This window comes from Pseudoliparis swirei, chromosome 22 (assembly GCF_029220125.1).
Source record: "Pseudoliparis swirei isolate HS2019 ecotype Mariana Trench chromosome 22, NWPU_hadal_v1, whole genome shotgun sequence".
In the NCBI taxonomy this organism is placed as follows: domain Eukaryota; kingdom Metazoa; phylum Chordata; class Actinopteri; order Perciformes; family Liparidae; genus Pseudoliparis; species Pseudoliparis swirei.
Window position 1 is genome coordinate 12,969,600 of NC_079409.1, and position 14,062 is coordinate 12,983,661.

The following is a 14,062-nucleotide window of genomic DNA, read 5'->3' on the forward strand; positions in this document are numbered from 1 at the left end:
GTATTTGTAAATGCTGTATCTACAACAACAAAAACATAAATAAAAGTAATAATACTAACTATATGGTTAAATACCATATACATTACACCTAAATGTTCTCACAGTTAAACATGATCTGATTGCTTGACAGGACTGTACCTGGTAAGTGTGGGCATAAACGCCCTCTTTGTGCAGGATGCTTGGCATGATTGATACCACCCACATAACTTATTCATTTGTATGTTTTACATATAATGTCACTGAAAACACCAATGCATTCTCAAGCCAGTAAAGTCGTGTTTCAATAGCTGCAGAGCATCGCTGTTCTAGACATGCCACCCTGCGCCACCTCTCGACGGAAACACGAACAGCACGTGGTTCGGGCGGTGGAGGTGGTTCTGTGCTCGGTGCTCGGCTCCTCCGGCCAGCAGGGGCAGCAGACGAGTTACAGGGACGTGCATCGCTTATGATTTGGGTAGTAGAGAAGAAGACGACAAGGTCTTGGCCGCTGTTAGTATCTTGCTATACGTCATGAAGATGGCGCAAACTTGACTATAGACGAGTTATCGATGCTGTTCTGATCCACCGACTAATCGTTACTGTTTCTAAAGGACACATCCTGCTCCGCATCGTATTTACTAATTCTAGCATAACCGCATCATCAGGATATTTCAGTTACTTCCGGGTACATAAAGGCTGACCGTGAAGACGTATTTCCGTCATTCTGATTGGCCGTCGGACCTCCCGGGAAACCGTTCTTATTTGTGATTGGACGGCTGACGAAAGTAGTTTGAGTGTCATGGACCCACAGACTGTTGGATACGCAGCGAAGCGAGGTCATATGCGGCTCAGGAGTAAGTTTCCTCAGTTTGTTTACTGCATTTTAGAAACATAATGTTGTGGTTTCATTAATACTGGACTGTGTAGACAAAATAGAGTCTACCATGAAAGTATACTTGAATGCTAACGTCTGAAGACACCAACAATGTGTTAAGTAACAGCGATAGCGAGGGGACTTGCTAAGATGTGACGTGTCTAACGTTACCTGACTCTAATGGACATTAATAAGCCATCATTTGTGGTAGTTTTATTTTGTATGAATGTGCATGAGGTTAACTTAACTACTTTCTCACGCAATATAATGTGCAGATAAGTACAGATACTATTCTGCTCCTGTAACTCCAGTACAATCCACACTGCGGGACTAATAAAGGATGAGTTTATCTTATAAATCATTTACACACACACACACACGCACACACATATATATATGTATATAAAGTTCTGGGATGGGATGTATATGGAATGTAAACATTACCTAATTTGCTGAGCTCAGCTGTCCATTAAACTTCTGTTCCTCGACCCATTTCTTTTAATTTTCCAAATTGTTTTGGCAAGTCTTCACTTCATTTCCATGCCAGCCAATTTGTCTTCACGCCTTTTAACACATTTATTTGTGAATCCGTCATATCTGCTTCCCAACCGCTGAGAGTTCTGTGAGAGGATGTGGACATGGTGGAGGAGGACAGGTTCCTGGGTGTCCATTGACAACAGACTGGACATCAACACTGTATACAAGAAGGGGATAAGTCGACTCTTTTTCTTGAGGAAACTTTGATCCTTCGATGTGTGCAGCAAGATGTTGGAGATGTTCTACCAGTCTGTTGGACCAGTGCTCTGGACTTCTCCGTAGTCTTCTGAGGGAGCAGCATTGAAGCCGGAGACACCAACCGACTCACTAAACTGGTGAGGAAGGCCGGCTCCATCATTGGCTGCAAACAGGACTATCAAGAACAGGTAGTGGAGAGGAGGACATGAAGACATGATTGTCCATGTTGGATAACCCGGACCACCCTCTCCACCACCTACTGCAGGGACAGCGGAGCACGTTCTCCAACCGACTGCTTCACAAGGACAGATACAGGAGAACATTCCTGATACAGGAGAACATTCTTGATACAGGAGAATATTCCGGATACAGGAGAACATTCCGGATACAGGAGAATATTCCTGATACAGGAGAACATTCCTGATACAGGAGAACATTCCTGATGCAGGAGAACATTCCTGATACAGGAGAATATTCCGGATACAGGAGAACATTCCTGATACAGGAGAACATTCCTGCCAACTGCAATTCGACTTTATAATAATCACCTCTGGCCAGATCCTCCTCAAACTGAATCAACATCAATAAACTTTGCACCGCTTCACTTCCGCTTATATTTATATATATATATATACTTCATACTAACAATATACTTTTCTTTTTTTTCCATTTTATTCCCTGGCTTATTTATCTATCTATCTAACTAACTAACTAACTGAACTAGCAATGTCAGCTGTTTTTAGTTTGGCTATCCAGAATGAAGGTGCATCACTATGAGTGTTATTAATGCATTGTGTTCTAATTATGCTCTACTGGAAGTAAAGTTTACTGACTCATTAAATATAACTAATACTTTTCATAGAGATACATTTAACATAATATAATCCCAGTGCAATAATTTAAGTGAAAATAATCAGCTCTTCAATCTGTTGACATGTCAAGAGACGACTAATAGGAAGTCGTTTTTAGTTGTTGCCCTGTCTGTTCTGTTCTTTCTTTATCTAACTTGCTCTTCTGTCTCCTAGATACTTCCTGGTAGGAGACAAGTTGTGATGGAGAAGAAGGCCTGAACTGTCTTGAAACAATTTGGGATACTTCACATGTAAACTTCATGTTGACGTAAGATTCAAAATGAACTTCACTCTTAGAACGAGTCAAAGCAGACGATAAGTAAATCTTTTGAACGCACTTAGAAAGAAGATTTAAGCTGCATCGCATTTCACAGTTTGTCAAAGAGTTGCTGTGGACGAGGGAGATGTGTGGCTTTGTTCAGAGAGCAAAACAAAACCTACTCGCATAAGAGCAAACGCTTAATGAAGAATGAGCACTTTTCCTTTGTCTTCTAGCCTTGCTTTCCCCAGCCTGAGTCGAGCAGCGGTGCGTGTGAGGAAACTGTCGGCTCAACTCCCTAAAGCAACCATGTTCACAATGACCCAGGCCTCGAGTCCGTCCTCTGCAGCCAACGGGGAGGCTCCTCCCACTGCAGCCATCCTCATCATCGGAGATGAGATCCTCAAGGTGATGTACTTGTTGTACGAATAAGCTGTGTTTGTCTGACTGACAAGACCACACTGACCACAGAGAATCCTTGAATGTCTGTGGACTTGAGAAAATTTAAAGAAATCTGTGCATGATTCTGACATGACAGCCTGATTCATCAGTAAGCCTCAGCTCTCTGCGTCGCTGGGCAGTCCAGCATCCACATTGTTTATCCACGGGAAAACCTTGTGATGGCTTTTTGATGTGGCAGCATCCTTCAAACGACAAGTCTTTATCCAATGTCATGTCCCAAAACATGTCATTGCACTTCATCAAACAAGACCTTTGAGTCATTGCGCAGTGAAACTAACGGTTGCTCCTCGTCTTCGTCTCCCAGGGTCACACACTGGACACAAACAGTGCCTTTCTCATACGGAAACTAAGAAAGCTCGGGGTGTCTCTGCAGCGCATCACGGTCGTACCCGATGTACAGGAAGTCATTGCCAAAGAGGTGGCCCTCCTTTCCCCTCAGGTCACACATCTCATCACCTCGGGGGGCATAGGCCCCACCCATGACGACGTCACCCTTGAGAGTGTTGCCATGGCATTCCAAGAGGAGTTGTATCCCAACCCTGAGCTCGCCCGGTTGGTTGAGGAGTTTTTCGGGGTGACGGATAAGAACAGCGCGGCCATGAAGCTGGCGATGGTGCCTCGCTCGGCCGTTCTCAACTATGGAACTGACCCTCAGACTGGACAACTGCTCCGCTACCCACTGGTGAGTGAAGGCAGCGTGGAGGAGGATTAGCGTAGTTCTTTCATCAAGCTACAATCCTAATTAAACACTGAAGTGGATATACTTCTTCTTTTCAGTATGCTTTTGGGGCAAACGTGTTTTAGATTTCACCTCCTTCAGGACTCACACAAGGCGCTCTCTGCTCCATCCTGTTCTGGGGTTATTGTGGAACACAGATTGCAACGTCAACTGCTTACTAGAGTAAAAAGTGGGGAAAATGTCATTTAACATGTGCAGAACACAGCCGACTGCAAGTATTTGTGTTGCAGTCAGCTGAGATCCAAACTTCCCTAAACGCAGACGTGCGGGTCAATATATATTCTTTCAGTACCTGACGTGTCCATCGTCTTTTCCCAGGTCAGTGTGCGTAACGTGTTCATCTTCCCTGGGGTCCCGTCTCTGATGGAGAGGACCTTCAATGGGCTGGAGCACCTCTTTGCTAGTTCAGGCACAACTTTTCACACCCGTGAGGTATCACCGCCACCATAACCGTACTTTATAAATCCACTTGAGTTCCACACAGTTGTTCTGACCCAGTCCCTTTGCATTAGGTGTTCGTGGACGCAGAAGAAGCAGAGATCGCCTCTGTGCTGACGAGACTGCAGGCCGGTTGGTGTCCGAAGGTGGCGCTGGGCTCCTACCCTGACTGGTTGAGCAACTATCACAGAGTCAGGCTGGTCCTGGACTCGGATAGCCAGGAGGAGGTGGACAAGGCCTGGGCACAGCTGCTGGACGATCTGCCTCCGGGCAGCGTGGTGCCCTTAGTGACGGACCCGGTGTCGATCGCCACTGCTGAGGTGTACACACTGGCCAAGAGCGGTGAGGGGGGGGGGGGGTAGTTAGAGTCAACTTTATATATATATATTGCAGATAACTCTTAATCTTTACACGGGTATTGGGACCAATAAAGGAAGCAAAACGATTAAAGTAGTTATCGTTGTAAAATCGTAGCGAGTTATAGAAAAAGAACATAACTGGCATAAGATGTTGTGGCAAAATGAAGAACAGAGAGACAATGATTTGATGTAGCAACCCAGCGGGACTGTATTAACCCTTGTGTTGCCTTCGGGTCAATTTGACCCGATTCAATATTTAATGTCGGTGTTCTTTCGGGAGTCAACAAACAAACATAAAGTACCTCACACTTAAACTTGGAAAACAATATTAATTCTAATAATTTTCTGGAGATTTTAATAGCTGGGGTCATATTGACCTCAAGGGTAAAATATGTTAGAAAATATAAAGGTAACAGGAGGGTTAATGAGCACAAGGCAACATCCAACAAGTGAACAAGTCCATCTTTCTAGAATATTTAGCACATATTTGTAGTGTAAATGTAACCCTCCCATCAGACCTTTTAACCAATGACATCAATTATTTGAAGAGCCGGGCACATGATTTACTCTGGTTGGATCAAGGGGACAGTGACCCAACCGCACTAGATAACAAGGGATCGTAGTCCACATTCAGGAGAACATCTGTTACAGTAAATAACCGAGTGTCATAGCAAGGTACATCATTATTTATGTTGGCTAACTCTAAGAAGTTCAACCAAGGTTATATGATTTTCCCCAACAAAGACTGAACAGGAAATGGAATAAAGATATTCGTTCTCTATATCTTTAATCTTTATTATGACAACTGCCTATATTTCCTGTAAAGCACCCGCTTGCTTTTGACGTCCCTCCCTGTAGGCACGCCGTTGGGTGAGACGGTGATGTCGGCGCTGAAAACGATCGAGGCCGCACTGGATCAGTATTCGACTGAGGAAGTCTGCATCGGCTTCAACGGAGGCAAAGACTGCACGGCGCTGCTCCATCTCTACTACGCAGCGCTGAAACGGTGACCGCAGGGCAGAGGGCGGCGGGAGGCAATTAGTGGAAGGGATGATTTAAACGGGACGCAATTAAATGACCTCAGAGAAGAGAGTGGAATTAAAAAAACATAAGGCTCCCACTATTGCACCGCGGGGCATCACTGGGAAAAGTAGATGAAGAAGAAAGTGAGCAGCAACCAGATGGAGACGGACTAGTGTTTGGACATTTCTCGATCTGTATTGGACAGGAAGTGGGAGATAGTGATATTGGTTAACATTTAATCTTTTTCTGTTTCCCCTCCTGTCAATCTCAGACGATATCCAGACAGTAAAGACAAGGTGAAAGCCCTGTATATCCGTATTGTCTCTCCGTTCCCAGAAATGGAGAGATTCCTTCAGGATACAATAAAAAGGTGAACCACCCGTCTACCTTATAGCATACTGTTAATAAACACATTCCAGCTGATTGCTTGTTGCACATTTATGTATTTGAATGTCTCTCTTTCTTTTATTTTGCAAAAAAGTGTCCTTAGCCCCCATGTTGGTGTACAATAATTCATGAAGTGTTTATTTTTTCTATCCCGCAGGTATGACTTGGAGATATTCTCCGTGGAGGGCAGCATACGGCAGGCGCTGAGCGAGGTGCAGGAGAGGAGGCCGGAGCTGAAGGCCGTCCTTATGGGCACCAGGAGGAGCGACCCCTACTCTCACACACTGGCAGCCATGTGTCCCACTGACCCCGGCTGGCCGGACTACATGAGGGTCAACCCGTTACTGGTGAGAAGTCTTTGTATTTGTCCCTGATTGTATTTTTCCTATCGTTGGTGTCACAAAGGAATATCATGTAAGAGGGTCCAAGAGAATCCACTTAAAAACTAAATCAACTGCATCTGATAAGTGAAACATACACGCATCCTTAATCTTAAGAGCATTTGCATACACACGTTTAAAAAACCAAGCATTGCTTCAGTGTTCCAACATTTGTAAAATATATAGTGCTTCAGGAAAAACTGATTCCCTACTAGTAATACACATCAGTTTTCACTGCTCCAGCTCGGCAAATTCTCCTTGTTACTCTTAATGTTTGTTGTCATCTTGACTGAAATGCAGATCTACAGGGTGTGATCCAAATAACAGCACCTGCACAGTGCAATGCAATTCAACAGCCCTGCAGTGATGGCTGAATATGATTATATGAATATGTTGCCCCCCTCAGAACACCTGTACAACACAATGCTATACAATACAACCACACAACTAATAGATGGTGTTAGCCAACACCTCTGTGTCACATTCTCAACAAATATTTAACATCAAAAGCTTATGATACTAGAAGTTATTGCAAGATTGATTTACATTGCGTAGGTTTTTATGACACCCTGTGAGTCCACCTTAAGTCAAGGACTTAACATGTCTTAAGTATAAATAAATAAATGCATGAATAAATACAGGAATAAATGCTTAAATAAATGTATAAATAAATACAAGAATAAATGTATAAATAAATACAGGAACAGAAGTTATACCTAAATAGATCTATTTCTGTATTTCTTCATTCTCTATTTATATGTCGTATTTCTAAATTTATTTATGCATGACATTTATGTGTCCTTGTATGCAAATGAGCTGGGGCGGTTTATTTATTTGTTATTTATTCCTGTATTTATTAATGCATTTATTTATTTATACTTGAGACATTTTAAGTCCTGCTCAAGTTAACTGAAGGATAGATGTTAATAGATGTGTATTTAGTATTTTATAATGGTTTTAGAAACACTAAATACTTTTGGAATGGCTGTTACCGGTCGCGGTGTGACAGCCGCAGTCGAGCAAGCGATGCATCCAGGAGAGGCACACCAGTTGATCTCATTGTGCGCTAATTGAAGTTGCCCTTCATCACATCAGTGCGTCTCAGAGGGATCCTCATTTGCACTAACCATGAATCCATCACAAACCATAACAATGGATGTCCTGCTACCCTCGACAGGACTGGACGTATCACGACATCTGGGCCTTCTTGAGGACGTTGTACGTTCCCTACTGTATTCTCTACGATAAAGGGTGAGTACATTCAGACTGTGGACACTTCCTTATCTCCATTGTTCACGACATCACCGCCCAAGTGCAGACTTCTCGGTCTCAAACGTCTCCGTCCACCTGCAGGTACACGTCCCTCGGCAGTATGGACAACACCTGTCGGAACGCGTCCCTCCAGACGGTGGATGTGAGGGGGGTGACGCGCTACAAGGCGGCCCACCTCCTGGAGAACGAGGACGAGGAGAGAAACTCCCGCGCCTGATGCAGTCTCTCTTCTCGCCGCCTCACCTGTTGCTGATTGAGCCGCCGTTCAACCCCCGCACACATGAACACGGCTGTGTTTATTCCGTGGATGTCTGCAGAGTGTGATAGTGAAGGAAGTGTGCGGTTTGTTTATACGTGTGAGTCTTGGCTTTACTGACGGCGCTCTGCTGGTGAATAAAACGTCAATCGGTGTCATCTTTATCCAATGTTGTTATTTCTACAGTCAGGGCTTTAAATATTGATCTTATTTGTGAATCTATTTGTCTTTTTTTTTTTTTTAAACCAGTAAAAACAAAGATGACCTATCAAACTGTACCGGTGAATAATGTGTCACGGTGAGACGACCCGGCTTTAGAGACTCAGTGTGCAGCAGCACGGGCCTGAGTCTCCCTGCTACTTATGTCACTAGAAAGCCTCCACCCTGATGGTGCTGGTCTCCTATTTAACTGGAAAGCCTCCACCCTGATGGTGCTGGTCTCCTATTTAACTGGAAAGCCTCCACCCTGATGGTGTAATTCTCTTTGAGCACCTCAAGGGCGCGTTGTTCTCACTCTTTCCATTTTGACACGTGATTACAATAAATCACTCTGTTTCCAGACATGATTGAATCCCGGCTCAACGATTATCTCTCTCACCCCCCTCCCCTCCCCTTTCTCCCTCCCTCCCTCCGCCTGGAGATTAGTCCACGCCGTGCAGTGAGGATCGATACCGGCCGATCTAATAAAGCGGGTCGCTTGCGAGGCCACCGTGGGGTAGCACACACTGTTACACCAGAAATTATCGCCCCCCCCCCACGTATCTATCCGGGCTTCACGGCTTGCTTGATTTATTAATAATAACAGTAATAAAAGAGGCAATGAGCAGAGGCTTCACAATCGAGTGTGTGTGCTGTCCTACAGCTACTGGAAGTCAAAGGACGACTTGTAGACTACTCCCTCTAATGTATATTGCTGTAATTCTAAAATAAAAAGTAGGCCTATAACCTACAATATGTTACTTTTTTCATAATATACTTGCAGTAAGTGCATTGGCTAATTGCTGAAAGCATCCAATTAGTTTTGACCTACTCGAATACAGTTGTATACAGTGATGTTTTAATTTTGCTAAATGTATGAACTATATATATATATGTATTATCCCTCTAATTGTATGTAGATGTTAAATTAAGGTTTAACATCTAGCTTTATCTTGACATCTTATTGAAGGTTGCCAAGCTAAAGGTTAGTGCATTGTCTTTCAATGACTAGACATTTATCAATGTCGATTATATGAATTTAGAAGTCTACTAAACCTATTTAATTCATTTAATCTACGTCTTTTAGACAATAAATATATAACACTGATATATATAGTTAAATATTTTATTTGGAAATTGTACATGCAATTGTTCATACAATAAAATGATTGAAATGTGTATATATATATAAAACACATTTATATATATTACATAATGGTCATATAATTAAATTATTGAAATGTATATGTGTTATATATATAACACATTTAAATAATGTAATTATATGAACAATTGCATGTCGAAAAAAGGAAATGATATGTACTGTAAATTAGAAAGCATAATATGCGAATATTAGAACATTCAAGAACACAGAAAAACGTATGCATATACACATCAGATTATAATAATCTTTCTCCAGATGATATCAAAGGTTGCCATGCTTTTCAGAGCGTCCTTGGGTTGTGTACAATGTGAACTGAATGGATCTGAACGAGAACAAACGTCTGGTTCCTTCTGTGCACATGACATCTATTGTTCTGTCCACCCGGGAGAGGGAGCCTCCTCTGTTGCGCTCCTGACGGTGTCTTCCCTTTCTGTTCCCTGTGAAAGGGTTTTTTCTATTTCCTGGGAGCTTTTCCTGATCCGATGTGAGGTCCTGGGTCAGGGATGCTGTGTGTGTACAGATTGTAAAACCCTTTGAGGCAAATTAGTAATTTGTGATATTGGGCTATACAAAATAAACTGAATAGAAACTGAATCAGATATACAATTATCTATGTTAGATACATCACATTGAACAGTTGGTTGTTGCCAAAAAGTTTCCATAATAAAATCCAATGTTGAATGATGTAAACAAGTGCTTTTTCACAAATAAACATAACTTACAGTATGTTCAGGGCTCCAACTAACAAGAACACATAGTGTTAGTGAGGTGGACAGTGATCTCACTGAGCTGTTCTCCCCCCTGAGAAAGTTGCTTATGGGCTGAACTGCCATCTCACGGTAACGCTGGTGTCGGCTGCACGGCGGTGCGGTGGCTGTTCCCCTCACAGCGAGAGGGGCTCGATCCCCCATCCCAGGGGGGGTCCTTCTAATCTACACGTTCTCCTCGTGGCAGCGTAGGTTCCCTCCCACAGTCCAAAGACATGCTGCTCAGGTTAATTGGAGACCCCGTATAGTGAATGATAATCTGTTTCTATATGAGCCCTGAGACAGACTGGAGACCTGCAGGGTCAGTATCAGCTGACCCTCAAAAGGAGAAGCGCTTTGGATAATCGACAGCAGGGCAGATGTGTGTCATCAGGGGTAAAAGATGTCAGGGTTGAACTAAAGGGCCCTCTGAGGGATGCTGGATGCCAGGTGTATAATGACATCATAGTGTATGATCGTGTAGAATCACATACAGGACTGTCTCAGAAAATTAGAATATTGTGATAAAGTTCTTTATTTTCTGTAATGCAATTAAAAAATTATTAAATATTAAAAGAATAAAAGGCTTGCAATATTTCAGTTGATTTGTAATGAATCCAGAATGCATGACATTTTTGTTTTTTTAATTGCATTACAGAAAATAAAGAACTTTATCACAATATTCTAATTTTCTGAGACAGTCCTGTATATGATTGGTGGTAGACAGGTGACACGTATGAGTGTAAGATAGGTGGACCTACAGTCCTTCAGTGGCTACCGGGTCTGACTGGGTTCTGCTTTAAATTGCAAGAAAGGTAGGTTTTAAAAATGATCTGTCATGTAAAAAAAAAAAAATTTGAAATGTTATAGTTAAGTTAAACCTTATTGCTATTGTCTTTCTACATGATAACCTTACATTTTAAGTTGTGCATGAATCACTTCCCCCATTAGACTATACTAAACGTGCATTTAACATAACAATGCACTGTGGGATCTGTGCATAAGACAAACAATTAAGTTATACAGTAAATACTACATCGTTACAGGTTTTTCTGCATTATTAAATATTTAATGATGTTTTTAAAAAATATGGGCTTCAAGCAATAAATCTTGGTCTATGTAAGAGCTAATAGGCAATAAAATGCTGTTAATTGTTCAGTGGTGTGTTTACTACTGGACTATATTCAAGAGGAGGAAAATACACATTTTAGTTCACTATATTTATCTGGCAGCTACAGCGATGAGTTATTTTACACATTTCAAGATTTCACACATGAAAAGACATTTATTGTTTACAACCTTTAGCTTGTGACTCGTCGTATTTCAGTTTGCAGTTTTACTCAAAGTTCATCCCCACATAACTTCTCATATGGGTTAATTAAAATAAAATAAATATATATATTTGATCCAATATTTATGAAATCCCCCCAAATAGTTGTTCTTCATGTTTCTTGAATCTTGCCTCATTAATAATTTATTTTGTGATAGGTATTAGAAACTAGCTTTAATTTATACGCAGTAAATTATCTGAATATACTTCCACCGCTGCCTTTGCTTTCACTACTTGATACCATCCTCGCCAAATTCATTTTGACATTTGTATATCTCTCTAAAGTGTATTTGCTTTGTCTTTTGGTTCCTTTGTCTTGAACAGTTCCATCTTCATCTTCTTTCCGTTGACACTCCATCACTCTCACTTCCCGGTTTCCTCCCTCATGTCTGTTTTGGCTTCACTCTCTACTTCCTTCCTTTCTGCCTTTCTTCTGTGTTGTACCTCTGGATTATTGTTCAGTTCTCTTGATGAATTTCAAGATGATGTTTTTATTTTGACCCAGAAGGCCGAGTCAAATAAACATCGCCTTGGGTGACATAGTGGGAGGATATAGTCCGAAAAGTAGCCGGACTAAAATACTTGTTTTGTGTGTTTGGTCATCAAATGAATATTAATGAATATCTTATTTTTTAATTTCACACTGCTGTGCTTTTGAAACAGCGTCTTTTTTTAATTTTTTTTTACAAAAGTGCAAACAAAACACTCCTGAAATTCAGATACAGCAACTTTGGTGAAATTTGAGACAAAGTGGAGCAAGCAGGAATGAGAAAGAAAAGCCTGGTGTATTTTTCCTCCTGTGCATATTTAAACCTAATTGGCTCTCCAAAGACAGATTGTAGGCCGGCTGGTGGAAGTGTGCCACTAAAGGGGATGTGAGTGTAAGAACAACCGGGGTGATCAGTTATATTCTTCAAATCACTCAGGTGGGACTCTTAGTAATACCAGAATCCACAGAGTTCCCAGTGTGTGCGGTATCATCTCTGATCTATGATCTAAGCATGACTCGGTTTCTGACTTTGTACATGAACATGAAACAAGCTTTTGGATATCGGAGGGGAATTATACTTTTTCAGCCCTTGTGACTGCGATGCTTTTCTCTAAAGGAATATTTTCCGAATCCATGTCCTCATCAGTTCCTGTCGTGTAAAACGAGACTTGAAGCAGCATGAGACGGCAATTCAGGCGACGTCCTCGGAGGGATGCTGAACACAGAGGATGAACAGACAGAAAGCATCAGGAGAGGAGGGAGACCTTTTTATTTTATCTTTAGAACTTTTTATTAAGCATTTTCAACAAAAACAAGTAATCCTTGACATCCAAATCAATAAACACAAAAAAACAAACAGCACATATCCAAAAGTAGGTATCAGTATCCATAGTCCAGCCCACGGCGAGTACATATGCCAATCTCCACACACACGGACATCCACCTCAACAAACGCCCACACCTACACACAACCATCCATATCCACATACACACACACACACACACACACACAACTACACACAACCATCCATATACACATACACACACACATACCTACAGACAACTACACACAACCATCCATATCCACATACACACACACACACACAACTATACACAACCATCCATATACACATACACACACACACACACTACACACAACCATCCATATACACATACACACACATACCTACACACAACTACACACAACCATCCATATCCACATACACACACACACACAACTACACACAACCATCCATATACACATACACACACACACACACACAACTACACACAACCATCCATATACACATACACAACCATCCATACATACACACACAACCATCCATATCCACATACACACACACACACAACTACACACAACCATCCATATACACATACACACACACATACCTACAGAGAACCATCCATATACACATACACACACACACAACTACACACAACCATCCATATACACATACACACACACACACACACCTACACACAACCATCCATATCCACATACACACACACACAACTACACACAACCATCCATATACACATACACACACACATACCTACAGACAACCATCCATATCCACATACACACACACACACACACACAACCATCCATATCCACATACACACACACACACCATCCATATACAACCATACACACACAGCCATCCACACACACACACAATCATCCATATCCACATACACACACACATCCACACACACAATCATCCATATCCACATACACACACACACACAACTACACACAACCATCCATATACATACACACACATACCTACAGACAACCATCCATATCCACATACACACACACACACACCTACACACAACCATCCATATCCACATACACACACACAACTACACACAACCATCCATATACACATACACACACACACACCTACACACAACCATCCATATCCACATACATACACACACACACAACTACACACAACCATCCATATACATACACATACACACACACACACACCTACACACAACCATCCATATCCACATACACACACACACACACAACTACACACAACCATCCATATACACATACACACACAACTACACACAACCATCCATATAC

General features: G+C 41.9%; 1 protein-coding gene across 1 annotated transcript; it reads left to right on the forward strand.

Moving 5' to 3' along the window:
• Positions 1–494: 494 nt before the first annotated feature.
• Positions 495–8,178, forward strand: flad1 (flavin adenine dinucleotide synthetase 1). The gene is made up of 11 exons (XM_056443907.1): positions 495–833; positions 2,614–2,707; positions 2,935–3,106; positions 3,465–3,842; positions 4,218–4,331; positions 4,412–4,679; positions 5,555–5,702; positions 5,991–6,089; positions 6,264–6,453; positions 7,664–7,737; positions 7,840–8,178. Exons 2-11 carry the CDS (start codon positions 2,700–2,702, stop codon positions 7,973–7,975), a joined length of 1,587 nt encoding a protein of 528 aa, XP_056299882.1. The 5' UTR covers positions 495–833; positions 2,614–2,699; the 3' UTR covers positions 7,976–8,178.
• The last annotated feature ends 5,884 nt before the right edge of the window (positions 8,179–14,062 follow it).

Bases quoted from the DNA above. Each gene is read 5' to 3' on its own strand.
- flad1 (XM_056443907.1), top strand. The intron at 4,680-5,554 runs GTGAGGGGGGGG...CCCTCCCTGTAG, and splicing joins GTACACACTGGCCAAGAGCG to GCACGCCGTTGGGTGAGACG. The intron at 5,703-5,990 runs GTGACCGCAGGG...TGTCAATCTCAG, and splicing joins TACTACGCAGCGCTGAAACG to ACGATATCCAGACAGTAAAG.